Source organism: Amblyomma americanum, chromosome 6 (assembly GCF_052857255.1).
Source record: "Amblyomma americanum isolate KBUSLIRL-KWMA chromosome 6, ASM5285725v1, whole genome shotgun sequence".
NCBI classification, from domain to species: Eukaryota; Metazoa; Arthropoda; class Arachnida; order Ixodida; family Ixodidae; genus Amblyomma; species Amblyomma americanum.
Genome location: NC_135502.1, coordinates 169,057,701 through 169,081,846, shown reverse-complemented (window position 1 = coordinate 169,081,846; position 24,146 = coordinate 169,057,701). Strand labels below are relative to the sequence as shown.

General features: G+C 45.5%; 1 protein-coding gene across 1 annotated transcript in view; it reads left to right on the top strand.

The window, feature by feature from the left end:
- Nucleotides 1–24,146, top strand: part of LOC144094168 (uncharacterized) — a 459,487-nt gene that overhangs the window by 252,849 nt on the left and 182,492 nt on the right. The window contains exons 16-23 of the mRNA XM_077628085.1: nt 2,221–2,265; nt 3,537–3,590; nt 5,439–5,537; nt 7,086–7,130; nt 8,736–8,834; nt 9,904–10,011; nt 20,195–20,248; nt 23,693–23,800. Coding sequence (XP_077484211.1) covers nt 2,221–2,265; nt 3,537–3,590; nt 5,439–5,537; nt 7,086–7,130; nt 8,736–8,834; nt 9,904–10,011; nt 20,195–20,248; nt 23,693–23,800 — 612 coding nt within the window. The remainder of the gene's footprint in view (nt 1–2,220; nt 2,266–3,536; nt 3,591–5,438; nt 5,538–7,085; nt 7,131–8,735; nt 8,835–9,903; nt 10,012–20,194; nt 20,249–23,692; nt 23,801–24,146) is intronic.

Here is a 24,146-nt window from a genome sequence, read left to right as displayed (position 1 = left end):
CCGGTGGCTGGGTGCTTATAGTACTCCGCTGCCTACCCAAAAGACGTGGGTTCGATCCCGGCCGCGCTGGTTGAATTTCGATGGAGGCGAAATTCTAGAGGCCAGTGTGCGCTGGCAGTGCACGTTAAGGAACCCCAGGCGGTCGAAATTTCTGGAGCCCTTCACTAAGGCGTCCCTCATAGCCTGAGTCGCTTTGGGACGTTAAACCCCCATAAACCAAAATACAGGGCTAACGCAGGTGGGCGGACTCCACAACCTATAGCCGCCCTTGATACTCGACGCTCTTTCAGCATGCATTACATCCTTACAGCTGCGCTCGGCGAAGAGAGAGGCCAAAATACTTTTTTAAGTCTATGAAGGTTGGGTGAGCGACTACTCTAAATTTCATGAAAACTCCCTTGGTGTAGCTGATTTTGCTTGATTGCTTTCTTATCCGAGGCTCGAAACTGGACCACCGCCTGGCCTGTATACAGAATCCTCACCAGCTAAATTAACGTTTTTTTTTTACTGATGTTTCTGCGAAAACTGTATAGCTTTTTTCGTAGCTGTGTGCCCCTGAGTGGATGCTGATGAATCAATACTCCCATATTACTGTGCAACGAGCTATTTATGTTGAGAACATTTCTCTATGACCTGACTGGCGATATAGCTATAATATGTTGTCGGATTTCCTTTCGAACTACCGGCCTGTCCTTGTATCCGATTGAAGTGCAAGATGTCTCGGATTCTCTTAGCGATTATCTTCGCGCATACCTTGTAAGGAAAAGAAAGTAAGCTAATTGTTCAATAGGTTTCTAACTCCTTTGCACCGGCTTTCCGAATAAATAATTGGTTTTAGCATAATTACATGATTCTGGTACGCTTGAGATCAGTAGGCACCTCATATGTGGGGTGGAAATTGGTCTTCCTTCCACATGTATCCCGAACCCTTCAAATTTAGTTTACGCAAAAATCTGTGCATATTTCTGGGGACCTTTCTTATTCACTTCATGCTGTGTCGTCCTGCAATAAGAAATATTTGCGCATCTGCAGCAACACTTGTTAAATTACGTTGACAAAATCAGCGCCTTTAGGGAGGCCTGATATTTGCGTGATATCGCTTCGGATTTTGGAGGGCTGTGTAGAAGCAATTAGATACTGAGACGTTCCCAATTATGTCTTCTGAATGAGATTGTTTTATGTCCTGTTCAAGTGCACACTATGGTGAAAATAATCCGGCAGTGTTAATTTTGTTGCCTGCGAATTTCTCGCCCCCATGGCCGGACGGCGAGTGTCAGCCACTTTATTTAGCCGCCTCAGTTGAACGGACGCTTAGAACATATCGGTCCATTTTTCTACCTTATTATAAATGGACTCAAAGACTCTTTGTGCTGATAACGATGTTTTTTTTTTAGTTAAAAAACTCCTTGTTAAGTAAATTAGATTTAAAAGTAATTTTTTTACAGTTACTGCATTAAAGACTGAAAACGGTTTTACAGTTAATGCATTCAAACATGCCTGCATTGAAAAGGAGTTCTTTATCTTGCTATCACAAGATCAAGATTTTTGATCTTGCACAAGAGCCTGCAAGATCAAGATTCTTGATCTTGCACAAGAGCCTGCAAGAAGAAAAAAAGTCTTCGCATCACCCCAGTTTTTTTTTTTTTTTGCGAAATGGCCCATAGTGGTAAAAGCTATATTTCATTCCTGGCGTTTTCCTAGCTTCTAAAATCTCCGTTTTGTACAGAAAGCGACCTGTCTGTCATATTAAGTATATAATCGATTCAAGCAGGCTAAATTAAGTTTACCCTCAATGTGCATTCGAGGGCCCTGAATCCGGAGAAACACTTTCACTTTTCTCTTCCCCCCCCCCCCCCCCCCCGCCCCTTTTCTGCCGCGCGGTGCGAAATCACCGTGGGAATTTCCAGCGTTCGGTGATTTTGTGTGGCTGTCGGAACTAGTTTGCGTGGGCGCTGGATATTGAACTTTGAAACGAAGAAGCAGAGCCGTCCTTAATAAGCACCATTTTTGTGAGAATTTTAGTGTTTAAAATATCCAGTTTAAGTTACGTGGTGTTCACTACAGGCGGACCACAAATGACGCCAGTGGCTGATATCCGGGTGCGTTAGAAGTAGCCAAGAATTAGGTGCCACAAATCCGTCAAACTGAGTTGCATTCCTTGGTTTGTTCGCGCGAGCTGCATGAGCTTCAGGGAATGTGAACTGACGACTTTAATCGCAGGGAATACGAGGAATCGATGGCCTGCCCGGACCACCAGGGTCAACGGTAAGCTTGCGCGTCTTTGCTTGACACCTCCTACGTGCAGAGAGCGCTTTGCTCTGCATCCAAGTTAGCGTTCGTTACTGTGTTCGGCGCTCACGAGTGGCACATACAAGGTGTCTAGGCACATTCCAGGTTTTTAACCTATTACTTTACGCAATATTTAAGAACATATTTTTCAATTAGAAATGCTTTTTTTTCAGCTTAGCATTGTAAGTGGTATAGTATACCAAAGCGCAGCTAAAGACGCACTAACTAGGAGGCAGGTAAACTAATATTTAATGATTAACATTTAAACAAATAGTGCTAGATTTCTTAATTATTGAGAGGCATGCAGCCCACCGTAAGTAATATCCATATCAGTTTTTATAATTTCGAAAACGCGGGTAGTCGTGGCACTGTAGTCCAGAAAATTTTCGTTACATCACGCCAAAATACATGCGCTGTCGAGAAGCTTGCAGGCAAAGCAACCTCTCTAGTGTACGTAACTCGTCGATAGAGGCAAAATGTGTTAATCCACAGCTCCGAAGGGAACCGCGTTTTCGATATTCTAAGACCTCCTATGAATATCACGTACGGTGTTCTACATGCCTTTAAATAATTAAGGAGCATAGGAGTTATAGTTAACAAGTTCAGTACGAGAGATTAGTTAGCAGCCTCCTAGTTAGCACGTTTTAGCTGCATTCTAATATACTGCACCGCTGACAGTGCTATTCCGAAATAAGCACTCTTCTAACTGAAAAAGACTCTTTTTAAAAATTGGGCTAATCTTAGATGGCACACTTTGTATATCGTGGGAACGTCCGGCTGTGATATCAATCGCGCTCACACACCTGAATGTAATCTTGGGAGAGAACAGCTAGGAGTTGTTTATGAATAATTATAACAATTATCTAGGCTTTTTGCTCACGTATTTTGCACACTGTATATTACAGTCTTGGGCTTTTCAGGTGCTCACTGATAGAATAAAATGTGCATTTGAATAGGGCGAGGATTTGACGCTGCACGCTTATGAAACATTCAGCTTCCAATAAAGCCTTTTTGCTCCAGAAAAGTTGGTACGACTGCGTGCGTGATAAAGGCCTCTCGGCCACAACCTCAAGACAAGGGCCGGGTGGTCGTTCTGAGTGCCCTCAAGCACACGAAATGATTAGGGCACGCAGGCAATATTATAGGAACAGCCTCACACACAGGTTTACCTGGTACTGACACGTAGAGACGTGAACTTTTCACGCTGGCAGCCGAGTGACTAATGCTTAAGTTGGTGCTTTTTCAAGGGCGCTGTGGGTCGACCGGGTCCGCCAGGATTCCCGGGGTCTCCAGGAATGAAGGTGAGTTGAACACTGCCCTACGTGTTTAATTACAGCCAGGAAATTACATACGGCGTATCAATAGCGCAAAAGCAGCGTAAAATTTTGGGAAGTGTAGGCATATTTATAAATTACAAAGGTCCACATGGCTGTTGGTCGCACTTGATCGGACCTTTACTACTTCAGGCAAAAAGTATCTGAAAAATTAAAAAAAAACACGTCGCCAATGGCTACCTTTAACTTCTCCCGATACACGAAACGTATTTATTCATGCGGTTCTCAGGTTCCCGAATCCAAACATGAATCAGTAAATGACACTAGATAGCACAAATAAAACTGAATAAAATTGCAGCAAATTTTGATTCGACTTAAACTAATAGAGCATGGAAGATCATGTAGTAGTTAGAAAGCATTTGAAATGTTAGGCCATTATGTTTAAGTTAACGGCGTAGTACGGGATAAGCTTCGCTTAGTAAACAATTAAGAGAATGTTTTAGAACAGGTTAAACTTCCGATCGTAGACAAGGGGTAAAATTATTTTTGAATGGTACACTAGCGTGTAATTTACCCGATTTCTTCGGGAATACCATTGCTGCACTTTATTCTCCTGACATCTGGAGAGGAAAATGTTTTTTTTTTATTTTACTCAAATACCCTAAAGGCCCACTGGCGGCATTACATAGGGGGGACATAAGTCAGAGCCCAATTTTCAAATACGAAAAACCACTTCAGGTGGTTAATACGGCAAGCTGAGAAACAACATAGCAACGTAATTACTGTTACAAACAATGCACAAATAACGAAGAGAACATATTGGTTTGCGAATAAGTGATACAAAAAGCAAATCCTGTTACTGAACACGCTGGGGTTGCCGATAAGTTAGCAATTAGGACTTAAATAAGGGAAACTGGGTTATGGTAGCAAAACTGGAGGGCAACTCATTCCATTCTTTTATTGACAAGGCTAGAGGCGAATTCTTGTACTTTTCCGTCCGAGCGAAGATAGGGTTAACTTTGTAGACATGATCGGCGCGACGCGAAATATGAGGTGGCGGTAAAATAAGCGACCAGCCAAATATGTACTGCTGTGATAGAGAGTGTGGAGAAAGAATAATCTGGCAAATTTTCTGCGAATTGCGAGAGGCGGCATGTTAAGCTCTTCCTTCAAAGATGAAACGCTTTGAAATCTCGAGTACGACAAGATGAATCGCGCGGCTTTATTCTGGACGACTTCAAGTATATTGTTGAGGGTGATTTGGTAGGGATTCCTAATGATTAACGCATATTCCAGTGAATGGTGCACACGAGAATAGAACGTTTGAAGCCTGGTGTCCTTGATGCCTGGTGTCATGAATATTCGTTATATGGCTTGGGTGATTATTTGGTTTCTAAATCATGGAAAATATCAAATCCAGGGTATAGATAGAACTCCAGTTCCCGCTGAAAAGTGTGCTCATGTGTAGTTGTTGTACTGTTAAAAGTGCTGCTAATCCCTTAAAAGTGCTCCGGCACCTGTTGCGAGGACGTTCTCCGATCGCTTTCTTTTACCGCATCTGTAAAACGCCCCGACTCCCATCGGCTTGAAAACTCTCTAAACGAGGAATGTGACATGACTTGGTCCGTATTCAATGTCTATTGACTAGTACAGGTGCTGCAATTTGCGGAGATGGATGTTTTTACGGCACTGGCGTTGCTTCCTTGGCTGTCACTCCTGCGGACAAACTGGACAAACATTCCGTCGCAAATGCGTCGCGAGCTTAAAAGCTAACCGATTGTACTCCTGTCGTCTGTATACACGCGCACAGTGCAAACCTCACAAACGAATTCGCCATGAAAAGAAGTTAAACAGAGCGCCTTTCCCCCGCTGCAGGGTGACGCCGGCGGACCAGGCCCCAAGGGCAGCCAGGGGCTTCAGGGCCCGCGGGGTGAGCCGGGGAGACCGGGAGTACCGGGTGAGAACGGACTTGTGGTGAGTGTCCTGCTACTCTCACACAACTGGGCGCACCAGTTGCTCCGTCAAACGCGCACTGAGGACGACCTCATGCAACTTTTGCTCTCAGTGAAAATGCAGTTTATCCCTCTTCCCTTTTGTACCATGCTTTCTTTCCACCAGTAATAGACCCGTTTGTTGATGGCGAAATTAGAGGGATTCATAAAAAACACACGTATTCTTTGCCACCCCTCATTTGAACCTGTAGCGTAAAGAATGCAAGGGGCCCTGTGGTCACCGTTTGCACACTAACACAATAAGACCACGCGGAGTTAAAGGCAATAAGCTGTTCTCTGACGCACTCATTTTTATGGGCAGGATATGTTTTCCTAGTCACGGAGTAGATTTCGATCACTAAATATACGGAATGCTCACTCTTGGCACGGGGTACATTCCAACTGCAAAGCATAGTAACTTGACGCAGTAGGCAATGTGAAGAGGCTTTTAAACGCGGCAAATGAAGTCATGAGGTCAGCAAATAGAGATGATTCAAACTTCGGATAAAATCTTCATGAGTCCCTCACAGCCTGAGTCGCTTTGGGACGTTAAACCCTGCAAATTTAAAATCTTCATAACTCATTGAATTTCGCATGTTCTGAAAAGGGAATTTCTTTGCATTGCCGACCGTAACTATTTCGCACTCATATTGACAGAAATGTACTCCAGAGCTTAGGCAGCATGTAACAGCATACCCTGACTCACCTCAACTCATCGTTTTTTGAGAGGTGCCACCCTCGCGACCGGTTAACTTCAGACATGAGGCATTTTCTTTCTCTTGCTCTAATTTTGGCTCTCGCGTTTTGTTTCCACTGCGAATTGTGTAACAGTGAAAAATGCTTTTGTTTGCTTTTTGTATTGTTTCTGTATAATGGTTGTGTAATCTGTGTAGTCGTCCATTTTATCTATAAACTCCACGTGCTCACACGTTTTACGCCACTGTATTGCCGCCAAATGTTAAGTCCACGTGCCCGTGGCGTAGTCGAGCTGTCAGAACAACACATTTTTAATGAACACCGGCCGTCACGTACTGTGTTTTGGAAAAATAAATATTATTAATATTATTATTATTAATACTAATATTGAACGTTCCAATGCCCGAATTCCAACCTATCCACCGCCGTACAGCAGCGCACTGCCATCAGATGAACTGCTTGCTTTCGGGCTGACGTGCGGGAGAAACGTCATTACTAGACTCAAGCTCACGCGGTGCTTTTAAATTGTTTTTTTTTGTTGTTATTGATTGAAGAGACGACTTTTGTCGCTGTCGGCGGGAGCTTGAAATTGCGCTTGGGTTTTATTGAGGCAACAGAGCGTTTGTCAAAGGGAATCGAAAGAGAGCTATATCTAAATTCGTTGGGCGAAAGTCACACAAGAAAAAAACATGAAGTCGGCTTGGCTTTGTGAAATAAAAACAAGCAGCCAAATAAACTATATACGTGGTGCGGTCTGCTAATTCTATAAAAATTAGGTTTGCTTCAGGGAAACAAGAGCTCTGTGGCATTTTCTTCCGCATTCCATCGTTTTCAGGGACCTCCTGGTAAAGATGGCGTTCCAGGGGAGAAAGGCATCCAGGTTAGTGGTTTCTTTAGCCCTGAATGGTGTAAGCTTTCGCTCGAGCTCATGCAGACTTCCACGAAACACGACTGTCGAGTTCCACAAGATGCATTCGCCATGAAGTTACATACATAAGTGTACGCATGTCCTGTGACACGCTAATTTTCGAGGATTCTGCGCCAACTTTTCTTATTATCAACCTATGGCTTTTATGACAAGTATGGTCTTTTCTGCTGGTTCGTACATATTTTCACGATCAAATATTTACGCGAGACGACAGGACAGCGGAAGGCACAGGCACGGGCGTGACACGTGCGCAGGCCCCATTGCGCACGCGTACGTGTATCTTCCGCGTTCCTGTTATCTAGCGCTATTGTTTGATCACACTGCAAAGCGAGGTATCGGGTCTACATGTAGTTTGAATAAGGTGATGTAAACAGAAGCTTGTCGGGATAGGCGACCGTAGAGTGGGGCTTGGTCAGCGGTAGATTGGGACTGGGTCAGGATCAGACCAACCCGCCTGCAAGATACATGTAAGCGCTTTCGAGTCAAAGACTTTTGTTGGTAAAAGGGGAGTGGAGAAATAAGAGCCTGTTTTGCGCTGATGTCGCCCAACCTCTGGTACTAGCTGAACCATCTTTGCACCCGCGCACTGCACTGCTCTAAACTGGGCGTCGCTGCAGTCTCTCCGGTTACAAGCACAAGTAGTAGTAGTAGTAGTAGTAGTGGTTTTATTAAAATAATAATAAAAAGGAAGGAAAATTTTTTGGCAGCATCGGCATCTGCTATCGATACTGAAGCACCTGAGCTGGGGCAGCGGAAGTAAAGGGAAGCAGGCAGAATGGAGAAATTAAATGAAAGAGTTGAGGGGTCAGAGAGATAGGATATGGGAAGAGGTAATATACACAAACTATTTACACAAAAAGAAATATGTACAGGTTGTGCGCGTTGTTACTCCATGATGGGGCAATAAAAACACGCGCGCGCAGCACTATGTTGACTGGTCTCAAGCCCCTAAGATCGAGATAATGCAAGCGAGCAGTCATCGAGAGAAGGTGACCTGTCCTCGCTCATCCCGATGCCTCACTCGTCCCTCTCCCGTCGGGCTCATGTATACAAAGCTATAAGAGACAATGACTTTACTCCTCTACATGAATGACTGGAAAGCCAGCCGGAGGCTCTCAAAACTATGGAGATTTTGGCCCATTTACGTACTGTGCGGCGGGCTGTGAACGTATACATTTGCTGCTTGTTGAAGGCTGTAGCCACGAAGCGCTAACTAAACCGACCATAAAAGACTCCGTGCATGTGCATCCTGCGGGCTGGCCACCCACAGGATGCTTTCAGACACAGCCCTAACATGGGCTATGTCGTCATTCGCTAATGAGGCTTCTTAACTAGCACAAGAACAGCACGGACATAATGTGGAAGGACGTGGACATCATAAAATGACTCACTAGCTCGTGTCCTTTTCCCTTCTCCACTGAGGCCGTGTCTTTTTGCTACAGTCGATATGCCCCTTACGTAGGTTGCTTTTGGTCTCTGACCACGGTTTCCAGAAACCGCGCGACGAGCTCGCGTCTACAGCATGTTCACTGATACTCGCGGCTTCATCTTCCGCAGGGGGACACCGGGCCTCTGGGACAGCCGGGATTTCCTGGCGCACGAGGACCGCCAGGTTTGTCAGGCAGCAATGGACTGCCAGGAGTGAAGGGTGCGCCGGTGAGCATCCCTTGTGCGCTGTCATTTCGCTTGTTCCACACGTGTCTCATTCGCTCCCGTGTTGGCAAACGATAACACTGGAGTTCAGAGACCAACTTGAAATGCCGCGAAAGCTTTACGCCGTGCTGTCAGTAACGTGGTGGACCGTCGCAACGATGATTACACCTTCGGCTTCCCTACTATGCGCGCACAAACCTTTATAAACATTTACACTCCCCGCGAGCAATAAGGAAATGGCACTTGTTACCTGGAGAGGTGTTTCAGAATAAAAAATTGAGAATGCGTTTGCTAACACTGAATACCGTTTTCTCTCTTCCGTGTCTATCCCTTTATTGTGCTTAAATTATGATTTTTCCGTGTCACCATGCATTGATTGTTATTTAAATTTTATTCCATGAAGGTATGAGAATTGCTTGTTTGTTCACCAATCCTGTCGTAAGCAATGGGTTTCTAATATCTCGTTAATAAATAAAGCCCGCGCTAAATCAGCAGCTACGAGGAACCACAAACCGCCATCAGCGCGTATCAAAGATATAGGATGTTGACCGCAGCAGTTAACTTCCCACGGTGATGCGGTATGGAGAAAAATTCTCTTTATTTAATGATGGGAAGAACGTTAGAGAGCCATTTCGCTGCGCCCTGGCCGTTTGTAGATAATCGTTTTATAATATATTTTTGATCTTTGACGGCTTTGCTCTGCCTATGCCGTTTCCTGCTTTTTTTTTTCAGCGTAGTTTTGGTTCTTTTGTGGCTGGAAAGGAGCTCACTGAGAAAGACTCCATTTTCGGCAAGGGTAGAAAGTAGATTCTTGCATGGGATGGGATCTGCAGCTGGGTGATGCAATCCCGACACGATTACTGGCAAGAAAACTGGGGAGAAGAAATGAAGGAGGCCTTCATTACGGGGGGCCTCTTGCTCTTCCTGGATACCCGCTGCGCCGAGTTTTGACCTTATTATTATTATGTTCCTAATACTTCACGGAGCTAACGCAGTGCACCCTTTGCCCGCAAGAAATCGCCCAATTTTGAGAGCAATATGGGTCTCAGTTTTTTTGCTCGTTTATTTGCAGGGCATTCCGGGCTCGCCGGGCCACAGAGGAGAGCAGGGCATGAAGGGAGAGTCTGGACCAATGGGGCCCAGGGGCGTCTCCGGACCTCCGGGACCCGCTGGGAAAAGGGCAAGGCGGATTCATTCCACACGTCTATTTCACGATCCGCAGCCCGCATGAGATGTTCGGGATTAAATTGTAGGATATACGGCCACTTTGCAGTCCCTACGGACGATGGACAGTTTGCTTTCTCACTCATTCCTAGCAGACGGAAATATAATAGTGTAGCGACCCTCGCAGCCGCCAGTGGCGAAATGCCGAAGAGGACAAAGTGTCCCAGCACGACCTAGATAGAACTCTCGGATTCAGCCTGAGGACATCATTATAATCATCAACCTTGGCCAACGTCGGAAGCGGCCGCCGCCGCTCCGCTGCTGTCTCCTCTCCGGCAGCCCCCCAATAAATGTGGCCGTGGTCGCCTTCCTGGGCGACTTCCATAATAGATTTGACGGCATTGCACAAACTAGTGATCAAAGGCCGGGCTCATTTTTGGTATGCACTAAACTCAAGCCCACGTTATCGGTATTTTGCGCGTATCAGTTTTATCATACTCTTCAATCCTTCACACCGCAGGCCCGCTATAGTTTGTGTTATCGTCCTGCGGCCCACTAGCCTTCGTGCGCACCACTCAGTGGGCGAAGAATTTATGTGGACCGCAGGAACGCAATTCTTTTTCTAACCTTCGAAAGCTTTTTTCGCACTCTTTCAGGAAATGATATACCTAGCGCGACTAGCGATGTAACTTCCAGTCATCACATGTCGACACAAATGAAATTGGACGAATAAAACACCTAGTTCAAAGTTGAAGAACCGTCTTACATGTTTCCCTCACGTTCGTGATGCTGGATGGAACCAGTTAACATTTACTGCATACTAGACATTTGCTATTGCCCCGAGACCCCAAGCTAACACCGTGAATTTGGGGCATTTACATTTATTTGAACAAACACACAAATAAAGCGATAATATATATTTCTTTTCACAGCAAACTGAACTGAAGACCGGAGCTCGCTTGCTTGCGCTGAATTCACCAGGAATGAGAACTGATTTATGATTATGCCAACTTTCTCTTCTTTGTCATGGTTCAACTTTGCATCTATCCAACGGTTTGAAATAATTGTAGGTGTGCGTATTAGTTTTATTTTCTGTGCGAACATACGCTAACATACTGCAAAAACGCAGACCCGACCGTAGACAGTATATGTGTTAAGTACAATACATATGTTATGTTCCCCGACATATCTTATGAGCACATCTGACCATTCTAGCTAATCGGTAAGGAAATGGGGACTTGGGGAACAAATGCTCGGGTGACACTGTATAAACATCCATTCCTCCCCACCCCTCGATGGCCACGTACCCAAACTGGGTGTTTGATTTCTGCTATGTGCCAGCGGGGTAATCGTCCCTTCAGCGAAGTTTCAGAATGCCGCTTGCGAATCGGTGAGAATGTGATGTTAGTTTCCATTGGTCGCCGATAAGGTGATTGCAGCCTCCTCTGCATTTATGTGAGTAGAGTTTCCGGCCGTGGCAGAGCATCCGCCTCGCATCCGCGAGGTGCTGGGTTCGATCCCCAGTGCCGCCTGGTACCCACCGGTTGTTTAATGGCTACAAGATTTCCCCCGACCTTGTGCTCGCTGTTCTAGTGTGAGATGCTTGGGAAAATGGTCTTGGCCACAGTAGTCGTGGCCTAGTGGTCTGGGCGTCCGCTTCGGCTGCGGGAGGTGGTTGGTTCGAAACCCCACCGCCGGGCACCCACTGGTAAAAATGGGCACAGGACACCCCACGGCCCGGCGCCCGGCTTCTTCAGGGGTGTGTGCATGACATGAGGCTCCGCAAACCCCGCTGCGCCCTTTAGGGGGCTAGCCCAGCTTCGAACACTAAGCGTGCAAAGGTGGTTCGTGTTTCACTCCCAAGAGAAGAGTTCGACTCATAGCTCGTACGCTCTAACCAGCGTCAAATTCGACACTAAGCGATCCTTCATCAGAAGCGTCAACTTGAGTATCACTGCGGTCCTGGGCAGGTCTGTTTTTTCCGGCTGTCCGAATTTGTGAGAAAAAAAAGGCCACAAGTGGACTTCTACCACACGAGGCGGATTTAGGATTGCTTGACGGCAGAACTTATCTCTGATCCGTCAAGGCAACTGTGTTCAAGGCCACTTTTGAGACACATTTCAGTAGGAGAGCTGAAATTGGGCTAGTCCACGCTTGTCCTCGTTTTTCTGTGCCAACTTCTTCAGTATACATTTCAGTAGAGACGTTTAGACATTTTGGCTAATGAGATCAAAATATAGTATATATTGAATCGTTAAAAACTGCACAGATGCTAATTAAGGTGTCATTTGAGACTTAATGTGTCTTAAAATGTCAAAACATCATGTCAAAATGATGCGCAGACTGATTTGAAAATTTCCTGGCGCCGTTGTGCTCGTGCGAAATTTTAAACGTTTTCCGCGTTCCAGAGTGCAGTGATGCTTTGATGTCACTAACATTACTTGTCCCTCAGTTACCTAATCGCTTTGGGACATTATTCAAATCATATCAAATCAAATCAAATCTTTATTTTCCATCAGGTGCTACAGACGGAGGGGCTACGGAAAAAAAGCTGCCACTTGGTGGCTTGATGAGTCCGCAGCCCCATATATAAGGCAGCGTCTAGACAGCACCAGAGAATAAACAAGCGATAAACAAATCTAGACACTCGATCAAAGCAAAATAAAAGAAAAAAATCCTGAGCCAGATAAAACATACGCCAGCACCAAAGAATGAACAAGCGATAAGCATATCAAAGAATGCGCACGTGAAGACGATGAAGACAAAATTGGGCTGTCGCCCTTTCTGCACCAATCGGCTACTTCTGTGCTTTTATGTGCTGTGTTTACCTTTCCGGCTATAGTGTCATCTCTTCACGCTGCCTGGAGATCCCAAGAACGCCGCAAGGTCTCGGGACGGACCCTCCGACACTTCCTTCACGATGTCGACGTTCGTGCCGTGAGGCGCGCAGGCCTAAATCAGCCTGGTGAATGGACATGAAGAGTAATTACGATGTGGAAAGATCACATCCTGCTATCAATGCGTCTGCCGTTTTGCCTACTCTTCAGCCTCAAGGATGTCTCCTCAGCACTTCAGCTCCTCCTGCACCCGGTATTTCATCGCTGCTCAAGTCACCGCCTTCACTTGCAGGGGACGAACCATCGATAATCCATACCACTTTGCCTGTTCGTGTGCCTACCCCTACACCACTCCTGTCCTCTCCTGTGAGGACTGTTTCTGATGACAGTACTGAACCGGCTGCGAAAAAGGTAAAGGCCACTCCAACCTATCTTACCCCTTCAAAGACGACACCATCAAACTATCCACTCCCGACACTTGATCGCTCCTTCCGAGTGCACATTAAGCCTACCGCGCAATACGACATAACGTCAGTTCCTTCAAGATCGCTGCAGCAGCTCCTTGACCGTGCACTGGGCATCTCAGGATACCGCGGCTTTATTTACCACCATCCCCCCAATTCTGTCACCGTTGAAGTAGCGTCACTTGCCGAAGCTGAAAAGATCTGTGGCATTGACAAATTATATATCAGCGAGTCACAGTATATACCTGTGCAGGCCAAACTAGCATCAGGACCCGGCTTGCAGAGATGTGTCATTTATGACCTCGAACCTAATGCGCCTCCGAAAGAAGTGATGACGGATCTCTACTCTGACACCCATTCAGTGCTTAATGCCCGTCGACTAGGAAACCTAGGCACATTTCTTCTACTGCTTGCGGGGCCGTTAGAACTTCCTACCCGATTCTTCTACATTTGATGAATCGTTCACCCGAAGCCTTTCCGTCCTGCACCAGTCTACTGCTATCGGTGCCTGCGACAAGGTCATATCAAAAAGTGGTACCCTGCATCCCAAGACACTCTGCCCAAACCACCAGCAGACGGTCTTCCCTCATTCAGGTGTCTATTGTGTAAGACAAATGACCACGACATCACTTAATCTAAATGCCCTCGAAAGAAACGTCGTCCGCTAGCTGCGCCTACTCAGGCTGGAGTCAAGATCTCCAACCGTTTTGCTGCTCTGTCGACAGACACAGATGAGGCAGATACTGAAAAACCGCCAGCATCTTTGCCTACACCTTCCGGTATCCGCCCTTCCTATGCATCTTTTGTAAAGACAGGTTCCCATACCCAGCGGAAAAGAGAACATAATTTCCTCCAAAAACCTCCTCTATGCCTGATGAGATCTCTGCCATCGATGTCGCGATCGCCAACGTTCTCCAACAACTTGATCAGCTCTGCCGACGTCGCTTTCTCTTAGTACAACGTCCGCATATACCGCCAGTTCAGCCTGTTTGCCAAGCGCCTCCTTTTCCAATGTACACAGTCGTTCAGACTCAAAATATGACCAATCAGAGCAAGCTGTAACAACATCTTCAATGCCATCGCTCATTATCCTATTGCAGCAACTCCCTCAGATGATTGCATCTGTTTTGCAAGCGAGTGGCTTCTAACGCTACTTCCCATGTCGTGCAATGGAACTGTCGGGGTCTTAATAAGCTCCCTGAATTGAAGCTGCGCATTCAAGAAGGCGAACTCTCTGCTTGGGCTTTCCTTCTCCAGGAGCATAATGCCATCCTTCCTCTCTCTGGTTATTGTGCATATCACAATTCATCAATACCCGACCGCCCTAGTGGTCTTGCTCCTGGTAAAGCAGCTATATATGTTCATTGTTCGACACCACATTCTCCCATTGACCTGTGTCGTTGGTGCAATACCCGACAAGAAGTAATTGCCATTCTAACTAAGCCGCAACGTACTCCAGTACTATTGGTTTCTTTTTACGGCCGACCCCAATCCTCTACACTCAACCTTGGATCGCTTACACATCTGCGCACCTCTTACCCAGGTGTACCCATACTAGTTGGAGGAGATTTTAATGGGCCACATACAGCCTGGGGTTACACCCATAACTCTGAACGTGGAGATCAGATTTACGACACGTATTTTGACCAGTCGTTTACACTTCTGAACAAAACCTCTAATTATACCCGCCCGCGTGCTCCTCCATCAACTCCGGACCTTACATGGTGGCTGGGTCCCGGCAATCCTCACTGGTCTTGTGACGCAGACACCTGGGGCAGAGATCACTCCCCCATCCGAATCGACTTTGCTTCAAGTACATTGCGTAAAATTCGCCGGAAGGTCCATGTAACTTCTTGGGACAGTCTTCGCACGGATGGTCGCCTCGCCTCAATAACTCCTGCCTCAGCACTTTCTACATTTATGCTTGTCTTAACTCAGAACATAGTTTCTTCCAATGTCAACGAAGACCAACCACATCCTGACTTTCACCTCCTTAATCTCTGGGCAAAGTGCAAACAGCTGGGCGTGTACATCACTCAGCATCCTTCAGACCAGAATGCACGAACGGAACTTCACAGAGTCACCGCTAAATCCCGTCGGTATTCTAAACGCCTTCTGCACAAGCGGTGGACAGAGTGGTGTTCTCAACTCAGTACTCCTGTCGGGAATCGCCAATTGTGGCATGTATTTCATTCCATTGAACGCAAGCCATCCGTCAAAGACTATGCCGAGAGTATTCGTCTTGTCCTTCGTCTTTCTCCAGATGATCTTGCTTCGCAAGCTGCCCTTCAGTTTTTTCCGAATTATGACTGTTCACCTGCACCTGTTCCGGTCAGTTACAAACATGAGCCAGAGGATCAGATAACATGCCCGTTCACCACGGCTGAGCTTATAGCTGCAATTGAAGACATCCGCCCTAACACTGCACCTGGTCATGACGGTGTACTTTATGCCCTATTCCGGAATCTTGACGGTGACGCATTGACTTCACTTGTCAGAATTGTTAACGAAATCTAGACATCCAGTGAGATGCCACCAGATTGGAAACATTCAGTGGTAGTTCCAATACCAAAGACTGGAAAATCACCCACAACTCATGGGCCCCTACGACCGATTCCTCTTACCCCAACTATTTGCAAGTTGTATGAAAAACTGCTTCCCACTCGACCCTCCTGGTGGCTCGAAAATCATCAGAAATATTCGTCTTCCCAAATTGGTTTCCGACCAGGATACGGAGCTGAAGATGGTCTTGACCACTTTGCCAACGACGTGATACGTCGTTCACCTTACAGCCGTCTCGTTCGCACAGCCCTGGCAACAGGTATCACGAAGGCCTACGACAACACTCTTCACGAAGCCATTCTCAACACTATGTCATCACTTGGCATGCCCTTGCAGATACGTCGAGCAATTCATGCTTTTCTCTCACAAGGACATTTGCTATCCGTGTTAATGGTAAACGTACAAGCCCCTTCATTTCTATTCGCGGAGTACCGCAGGGCTCAGTTTTAGCCCCAGCTCTATTTAACATCGCATTCATTCCTCTGATACACTGTCTTTCCACCCTTCCTAATGTTCAAGTTCTGGCATATGCAGACGATATCACTCTCTGGTCCACAAATCGCTCAGCTCAGGTGCAGCAAGACTGTCTGCAAAATGTCCTCAATCTCTTACACAACTTTCTTGCCAACACTGTCCTCTCCCTCAACCTCTCCAAATCCTGTTACGTTCATGTGGGCAATAAAGCCGGCCGCCGTATTTTCAAAGCCACTCCGTTCGGGCTCACTATTGACAACGCACCTCTTCCTGAAGTAGAACATACCAATGTATTGGGCCTGCATGTTCATTCCTCAGGCAAAGGCACGGCTTCGTTATCAGCTATGCGCAAGAGTGCTATAAACCACTTGGCCTCATCCGCAGAATAGCCAATCGCTCTGGAAGTGCCCGCTCCGATACAGCTTGTCGACTTGTTCGTGCTGTCTTTCAACCTCGGCTCCTATACCAGCTCAGTTTCAACAACTTACGAAACGCCAGTGGTCTACACTCGAAGCACTAAACTACGAAGCCATGCGAGTCATTACTGGCCTACCCCGAGCAACTCCTATTTGTCTGCTGCAGGAGTATGTGCAGCTCAACCCACTGGAAGATTTAATTACCCAGCGACAAACCAACAGAGCACGGAAAGTTTCTCTTCGTCCAACGTTCGAGCCTCAACCACCTCCATGGGACTATTGCCACATTACATCACACAAGCCAGCTTGTCATAAGAAGTCAGAGTTCTCCTCTCCGCCATTACCATCAACTTTTTTTACCCAACATGATGATTGCATCCTTTACACAGATGTCGCCATAACCTCAACGGGGGATCAACTGTTTTTATAAGCCCGACACACCCTCAACTCTACAGCCGCCAGACCTACTGTAATGAAAATTCATCACCTCTTTCTTCCCTTGGAGCTCCAAGCAATTTTAAATGCCATAGCAGCTTTACCTGACCACCGTCCTTATAACCAGGTACACCTATTCACTCATTCCCAAGAAGCTCTCAAGCACCTAAAGAAAGTGCGTGGTACCCTTCGGGTTTCCCAGGACATACATGGTGCTTGCAAATCTTACCCGGTCCCTATACTCATACACTGGCTTCAAGCACGCACAGATGTCGATAGTATCGCATCTGACATGTCATCTCGTTTAGCGGACGTACCGCAAACACTCCTGCCTCTTGGCCACCAGATCAACTTCTGACACATTTAACATCTTCAGCCTCCCTCAGGCGGCGTACACGTGCTCTTATTCCCCCGTGTACCCACCCCCTTCCTCCCAACCTATCACGGATGGAGGAGGTCTCTCTGAGGCGGCTGCGTGTCGGAGTGGCCATTACGCCTGCAGTTCGCCACCAGTGGCAAAGTGAGAACATTCCTGCGCCAGAAAAATGCCCTCACTGCGACACACCCGCTTCTGACACCACTGTTCACCACCTATTGTTGACTTGCCCAGGAACTTCGCTGGTGCGCGCTCGCGTTCTGCAAGAGGCAGGCCTGTCCTGAAACAATGACTCCGATTTCAACTTGTGGATAACGAAAAACATTTATGCCCACGGATTATGTTACTTTTTACAGCTTACTGGACTCCATGCCTTTTTGTAACCTATTAACGCAATAACGTTCATTAATGGCATCACGTTTTATGCCGTGTGGCACATTTAGCATCCTAAATAAATAATAAGCATATCAAGACACCTGATCAATGCAGAAGAAAAGAAAAAAGTCCTGAGCTCGATAAAACAAAGCGCCATAGTAGACGAAATCATGTTAGGCAATCAGCTAACAGGTCTCTAAGTTTACAGTGGAACAAATAAATCAAAATTCAGTGATTAATAATAGTTTAAAAGAGATGGCAGAGAATTACAAACGCTCCCTACCAGAAATCAAGCGGGGTACAGCAACCTTCCAGTTTTCTCCACGTCTAGTATTATAACATTTCTCATTTCTTTCTAAATGTGCCAAGGCGTCGAGGCTATGAATATTTTTTTTCACTTCATATTTAAACCGAGCACTCAAACGGTAGCGGTAGAGCTTGTGAGCTGTAATAACATGTGCCCTGTGAAAGAATTCTGTAGCGGTTGCATTATAACCAGCATTGTACACGTGGCGTAGATACCGTTCTTGCATATGGAATATTTTTTTTGTGTGTGTTCGAGAAAGTAGTCGTGCCCAGAAAAATTGGCAATAGTTGACGTGTGGAGAGAAAAGAGAATTATAGACCAAAATTTTTGTTTTAGTAGAAAGCATGTATCGGAGACGACCGACTGCACCAATTATTCGAGCAAGTTTGGCTAATGCGAAATTCACATGAGATTCCCAGGACAGATTGGCAGTGAATATGACACCAAGACGTTTGAAGTGGTCAACAATGTCAACAGGATGAGAGTTTAAAACAATATCGGCATGAGGTGGAACAGGCTTATTTTTCGGCTGGAAGACAACTGCTTTTGTTTTATATTCTTTACTCTTAATGCAAGTGGATAAGGACCATTGCTGCAGTTGGACTATGGTGTTATTACAATCACTGATGAGTTTATCGATGTTACTACCAGAAAAAATATGCTGGTATCATCTGCATATATAATAAATTTGGTGCCCTTATTAATGTTAACAATGTCATTATTATACAGATTAAATAGCAAGGGGCCCAATATGCTGCCTTGTGGAACACACCGAGACAGTGGCAGGACTCGTGGTCACGAGTTGTTTATTTGGACTACTTGACATCGATGAGATAAAAATGATTGCAATAAGTGTAATCCACACCCTCGTATACCTTGAAGGTTCAGCTTCCGCAGCAGAACATCATGATTCACCAGGTCGAATGCCTTGGAAAAATCGACAAATAGGCTGAGTACTACTGCCTTGCTTTCAAACTGTGTTAAAATATGCTCTTTCCGGTGAAGCAGAGCTAATTCTGTAGACATATTCTGTCTAAACCCTAACTGGTGTTTCGTTATTATTTCGCCGTCATCAGCAAAATTTACAAGCCTACAGTGTATTATTTTTTCAAGGGGCTTAGAAAATATAGGTAAGATAGACACCGTACGGTAATTGCCCAATTCATTTCTGCGTTCTTTTTTAAAAAGCACTGCCCCCATAAACCAAACTATTCTATTATTTTATTCATTATTTTTATAAATTTATTTTTTATTTAATATTTAGTTATTTTAAGGCATTTTTAGTTATGCTAGAAATTTGTGTTCCTAGATTAGTTGCTTGATATGGTACTGATTTAGCATGGCCATTAGTTGTTTTTAATTTAAAGGGGTTATCAACTAATGTATTCTTTTTAGTCGTTCCAACTGACCTTGTAAGAACCTCGTGCAACAATCCCAAATAGGATTAGCAGTATCTATAAATAAGTAAAAAAAACACTGAACTGCCTTGAAAAAAGTTGTTCTTTCGACAGTGGGAAAGTTTTCCGCAGTTTGTTTCGACGCAGGACGCCTGCTTTTTTTTTTTGTCACTTAGGGATGCTTTGCCTCTTTTAAAATTGTAACGCTGTGCCTCCTAAACGGTAGCACTGGAGGAAGCCCCCGAACACGATGCAACTTTTCAGCTTCTCATAGAAAAAAGAATTTTTGGCCCCACGTCGCACATTGAGAGCACAGCAAAATTTGGCCGGCTCTCTGTTCATTCACTGTTTCGCCGCGTTCTTCTCTTTGATCGGGAAGCTCAAACTAGCTTCGAAGTACTCTGTCGCTACATCCCACAATTGTGGAGTCACACTGTAATGGCACCCTCTCTGAGCGTTCGGCAGAAGGTTGGCGAATTTTTCCACCCGTCAGCCTGGAGTACTGATAACCTTTTTCTAAACCTTAACCGTATCTCCACATGCGCCCTCTGTGCAGGGCAAGACGGGCGGCAGCGGACCTCCGGGAGCTCAGGGCCCGCCGGGGGAAAGGGTGAGTCCAGGCCACACCATTGTTAGAAAGATTATCTGGCAAAAACTGTTTGTCTCCTAGAGATGATACGGGTACAAATAGAAGAACAAAGTTGATAGAAAACGCAAGTTCCGTACCAAGTGACCATAGTGCAAATAACATAACCAACAGATCTCCAGAGGAGCGGTAGCAGGCCTTACGTTTTGAGACTAGTGTGTGGCTTGACCATATGAAGATGTATTGAATGACGGTAGATATATGGTGCCAGAAATAGGTCGTCACATTCATTCATTTTTCATTTTCATTTTTATTTGTTCTTCACAACATGACGTACACATTGTGAAAGGGGCCAAGAAGAAAAGCCGTTCCTTTACGGCTTGAAAAAAAAATCTTGGTCCCCCCTGGCATTGACGGCAACGAAGCAACACAATCCAGAAACAAATGTACAGAAAAAATATACAGAAATATACAGAGACAAACAAAATTATAACTTGGCATTTTTATGAAAGGTATGGCGACAAGCTCATGGAACGGTCGGGAAATAAAGACATGCAGTCATAATGAAACAGTGGCTAAATATGTGTACAAGGTGTTTTGTTTATGAAATGTGTGGTGTGTATTAGGGACATGCAAATTAATAAAACAACGCCTTCAGGTTCCGGAAATTTAGTCCTAAAATATCTGTTCCCGCTTTAATATGTTCATTTAGTAATCGAGGCAGGTTATTCCTAAGACTCTGAAACCCATAGTTCGTACGGCATTTTGGCACTTTCCAACGGTCTGTTGTCCTCGTATTGTAGGCCGCGTTGCCTATTAATTCTAAGTTCGATATGTCCAAAAACAGCCTTTGATTTTCCTTGATGCTGAGTTTATATTCGCGTAGGAGTTTATAATGATACATTTTAGTTATTGGAATGACCTTAAGATTTCTGAAGATAAATTTACTTGAGTAAAAACTTGGGCAAATTATTAATGATCCGTAAAACCTTTTTTTGCATCCTTAAAAGACTACTAAGGTTTTTGTCGGTCGTTGTGCCCCAGACTAAATGAGAATAGTTCATGTAAGAAGAAAATAAGGCATAATAAATGGCTAGTTTTGCAGACATTGGAAAGACATAACGATTTCGACACGATACGGACACGATATGTTGTCCGTTAAATTGCACCAGAATCATGCGAGAATTCTTAAAAAATGTGATTGCATGAAAAGAGTAGTCAATACAAGTCATTTTCTAAGGAAGCTGCTAGAGCGATCAAACCCAACATTAGGCTTTACTTAGGCAAAATGAACACACTTGTTTCCGCTAACCGTATTCGATAGCCGGCACTCATGCCATTGCATCGAGCATCACGCCCTACATTTTAGGATCGCTGCAAGTTGCTCGCTTACTTCACGAGTACTATGTGAAAAGGCGGCATGAAATCGTGGTTGCCAGTTAATGATGACTGCTCACGCCTGATTACCTAGAGTTAGTCTTCCTTACAGTGATTGCACCGTTGCGGAACTCCACAAGACGTGGGGGATGGCGAACATATCATAAATTTATATTTAAGCGCACTATAACAGTCCATGCTGTCAAGAAAAGTTTCAGGAAGATCAAAATAGTAAATAGCAACGGTTTTAATATTCCCACGTAACTCAATAACTTTCTTGTCTAGTGCTTTGTAATGGAACTGAAAAGGGGCATATTGTCTTCGGTGTCTTCGTGTGCTGAAGGTATCCCTCTAGCATTCAAGAAAGTGGTACGCAGGCCAGAGTGGGCAATGCATTAGCGACAGGTTGCAAGAACACTTCAGTCACTCAAGTCAGACACTGGCACCAGTGTGGCCATGCCTTGCAAGTAACGTCTCTGCACATCTTTCATCAATGAAGCGGCTGCTGTTGGACGTTATGACGGCGGCGTTGTCAGCATGTACATATCTGTTGCCTGCCCTGCGCTGTCCTGATCGATGTGCCCACGTACTCCACGATCTACAGGCGTGATTAAAATGTAGGACACATGCGGAGTTTGCAGTCGCTATGGGCAGTGTCGCATATGCTTTTTCCACTCATTCCTAGCAGATTGAAGAGAATTTGGGAGCACTAAGCACAACAGGGTTAATACTTTTATAGCCCTGTTAACAGTCAGTAACAGACCAACTAGGCTGCCAAACCCTGGTTTAGGCCCCAGAGAACAATGATGAAATCAAGTATAATTTTAAGTCTCTTGTAAGCTGATGTTTTGTTGCGATCGGATATAAAGTCGAAACTATTGTATGAGACCCGTCAACAGCTCTTGACGGTGTTCGCAAGATGACTGCCGATTGTACTTGTGCCTGCGGCAGGCAGGAAAAAATTCCCAGTAGAAGACGGGGTGAAAAAAAGCTACATCCACCATAAAACGCACTTTAGTCGACTTCGTTCCATAAAGAACAAGGTGTAATGAACAATTTTGGCTACAAAGGCTCTAGTATACTTAGGTGTTCCCTAAAAAAATGAAAGAAATAACTGAATCAACTTATTGGACGAGTATGAAACCAGCAAGACCTAGCGCGCCCTCTATGCAGATTTTGGCAATGCCACTCAGGTGGTTTCGTCGCCAAGAGCACAGAAATGCATGTGCCAGTGCTGTCAGCTTGGAAATTGAAAGTGGTTGAGTTCGACAGCAATTGGACACTGACACGAATCTTTCACTCGGAGATGACAGCAACTCGTCCCTGAATGTAACAACCTCCGGAAAGACTATAGTCGAAGCGCTCCTGCGTCGAGACTCCTCACGTGAGTAGTGTGAAACTCCCAAAGGCTAACGTTCTCGTATGAGCTATACCTACGGAAGAGAGTTGCGCGTAGTCCCCGCCATTTTGCTCTGCAAAGCATTCAGTTGGGAGAAAAAGCCATCACCACTCGAGCATAGAGGAGCAACACTTGGCGCAATGTTTAGAGGAAGTGCTTGCTCTATGCGCTTTACTTTCCGTTATTAAACCAAATTTTGATTGAAAAAAGGGTGGCCTCACGCACTGGCCCACTTGTCACAAGTGGGGCGGCCGCCATAAAATTTGTCACAAGAAATTTCGAACAGCATACAGCTGGCCCTGTGGATGAGTGGCGCCATCTGTAGTGAACGCTACGAGACACTAATGCTTTGTGCTCAAGGAAACATCCAATTGCATGCTTGATATACAAAAGCAACTCTTCATTAATATGTGCAATTGACGAAAAATAAGCCCCCCCCCCCCCTCCCCCTCCGACAATAGTACAGAGGTCATTGCGGTAACAGCAGTGTGTGAAACAGTGTGGAAGATCGACTGTTCTTCATTGCATGAATAGTGTAGAGGCTCGAGACTGCGTTTCTCTATTGGAGACGCGAGCAGTGCGCGTACAACAAAGGCGGAACTCTGTCAGCACCCTTGTCGGGCTCTGTGGCTACGGCAATCGTCGCTCCAGTGCGGTGCAATTAAGTTGCGTGCATGCGTGCGCTCCCGCAGGGTCCTCCAGGACTACGTGGCCTCCCGGGTCCCGACGGACTTCATGGACCGAAGGGTGCCCAGGGCGAAAGGGGCTCCCAGGGGCCACAAGGATCCAAGGGCTCGACGGTAAGTGCGCACCACCTGTCTGAAACGTTTCGATTCCCTCTCGTTACTCCGAGCAGCAATTCTAACAAAAAAAGTCATTACCCTTGCCCATGACGGAAACAAATAGAGCGAATTGGGAAGACGTCCGAAAAAAACTTAGACCTTGAAGGGTAGAGATATAAATATGCGCAGAAGATTTCGCTTGTTATGTGTCAGAAAGTACCTGATGTTGTCCTGCATTTCAACGCTTTGAGGTTTCTTTCTCCTCTAATGCAGATTGAATAACGAGGAATACATTAAATGAAAAAAGGAGAAAAAAATGGGATGGGCTACTTGGTGTGGGTCCATTTAGGTATCCATGCGCAAG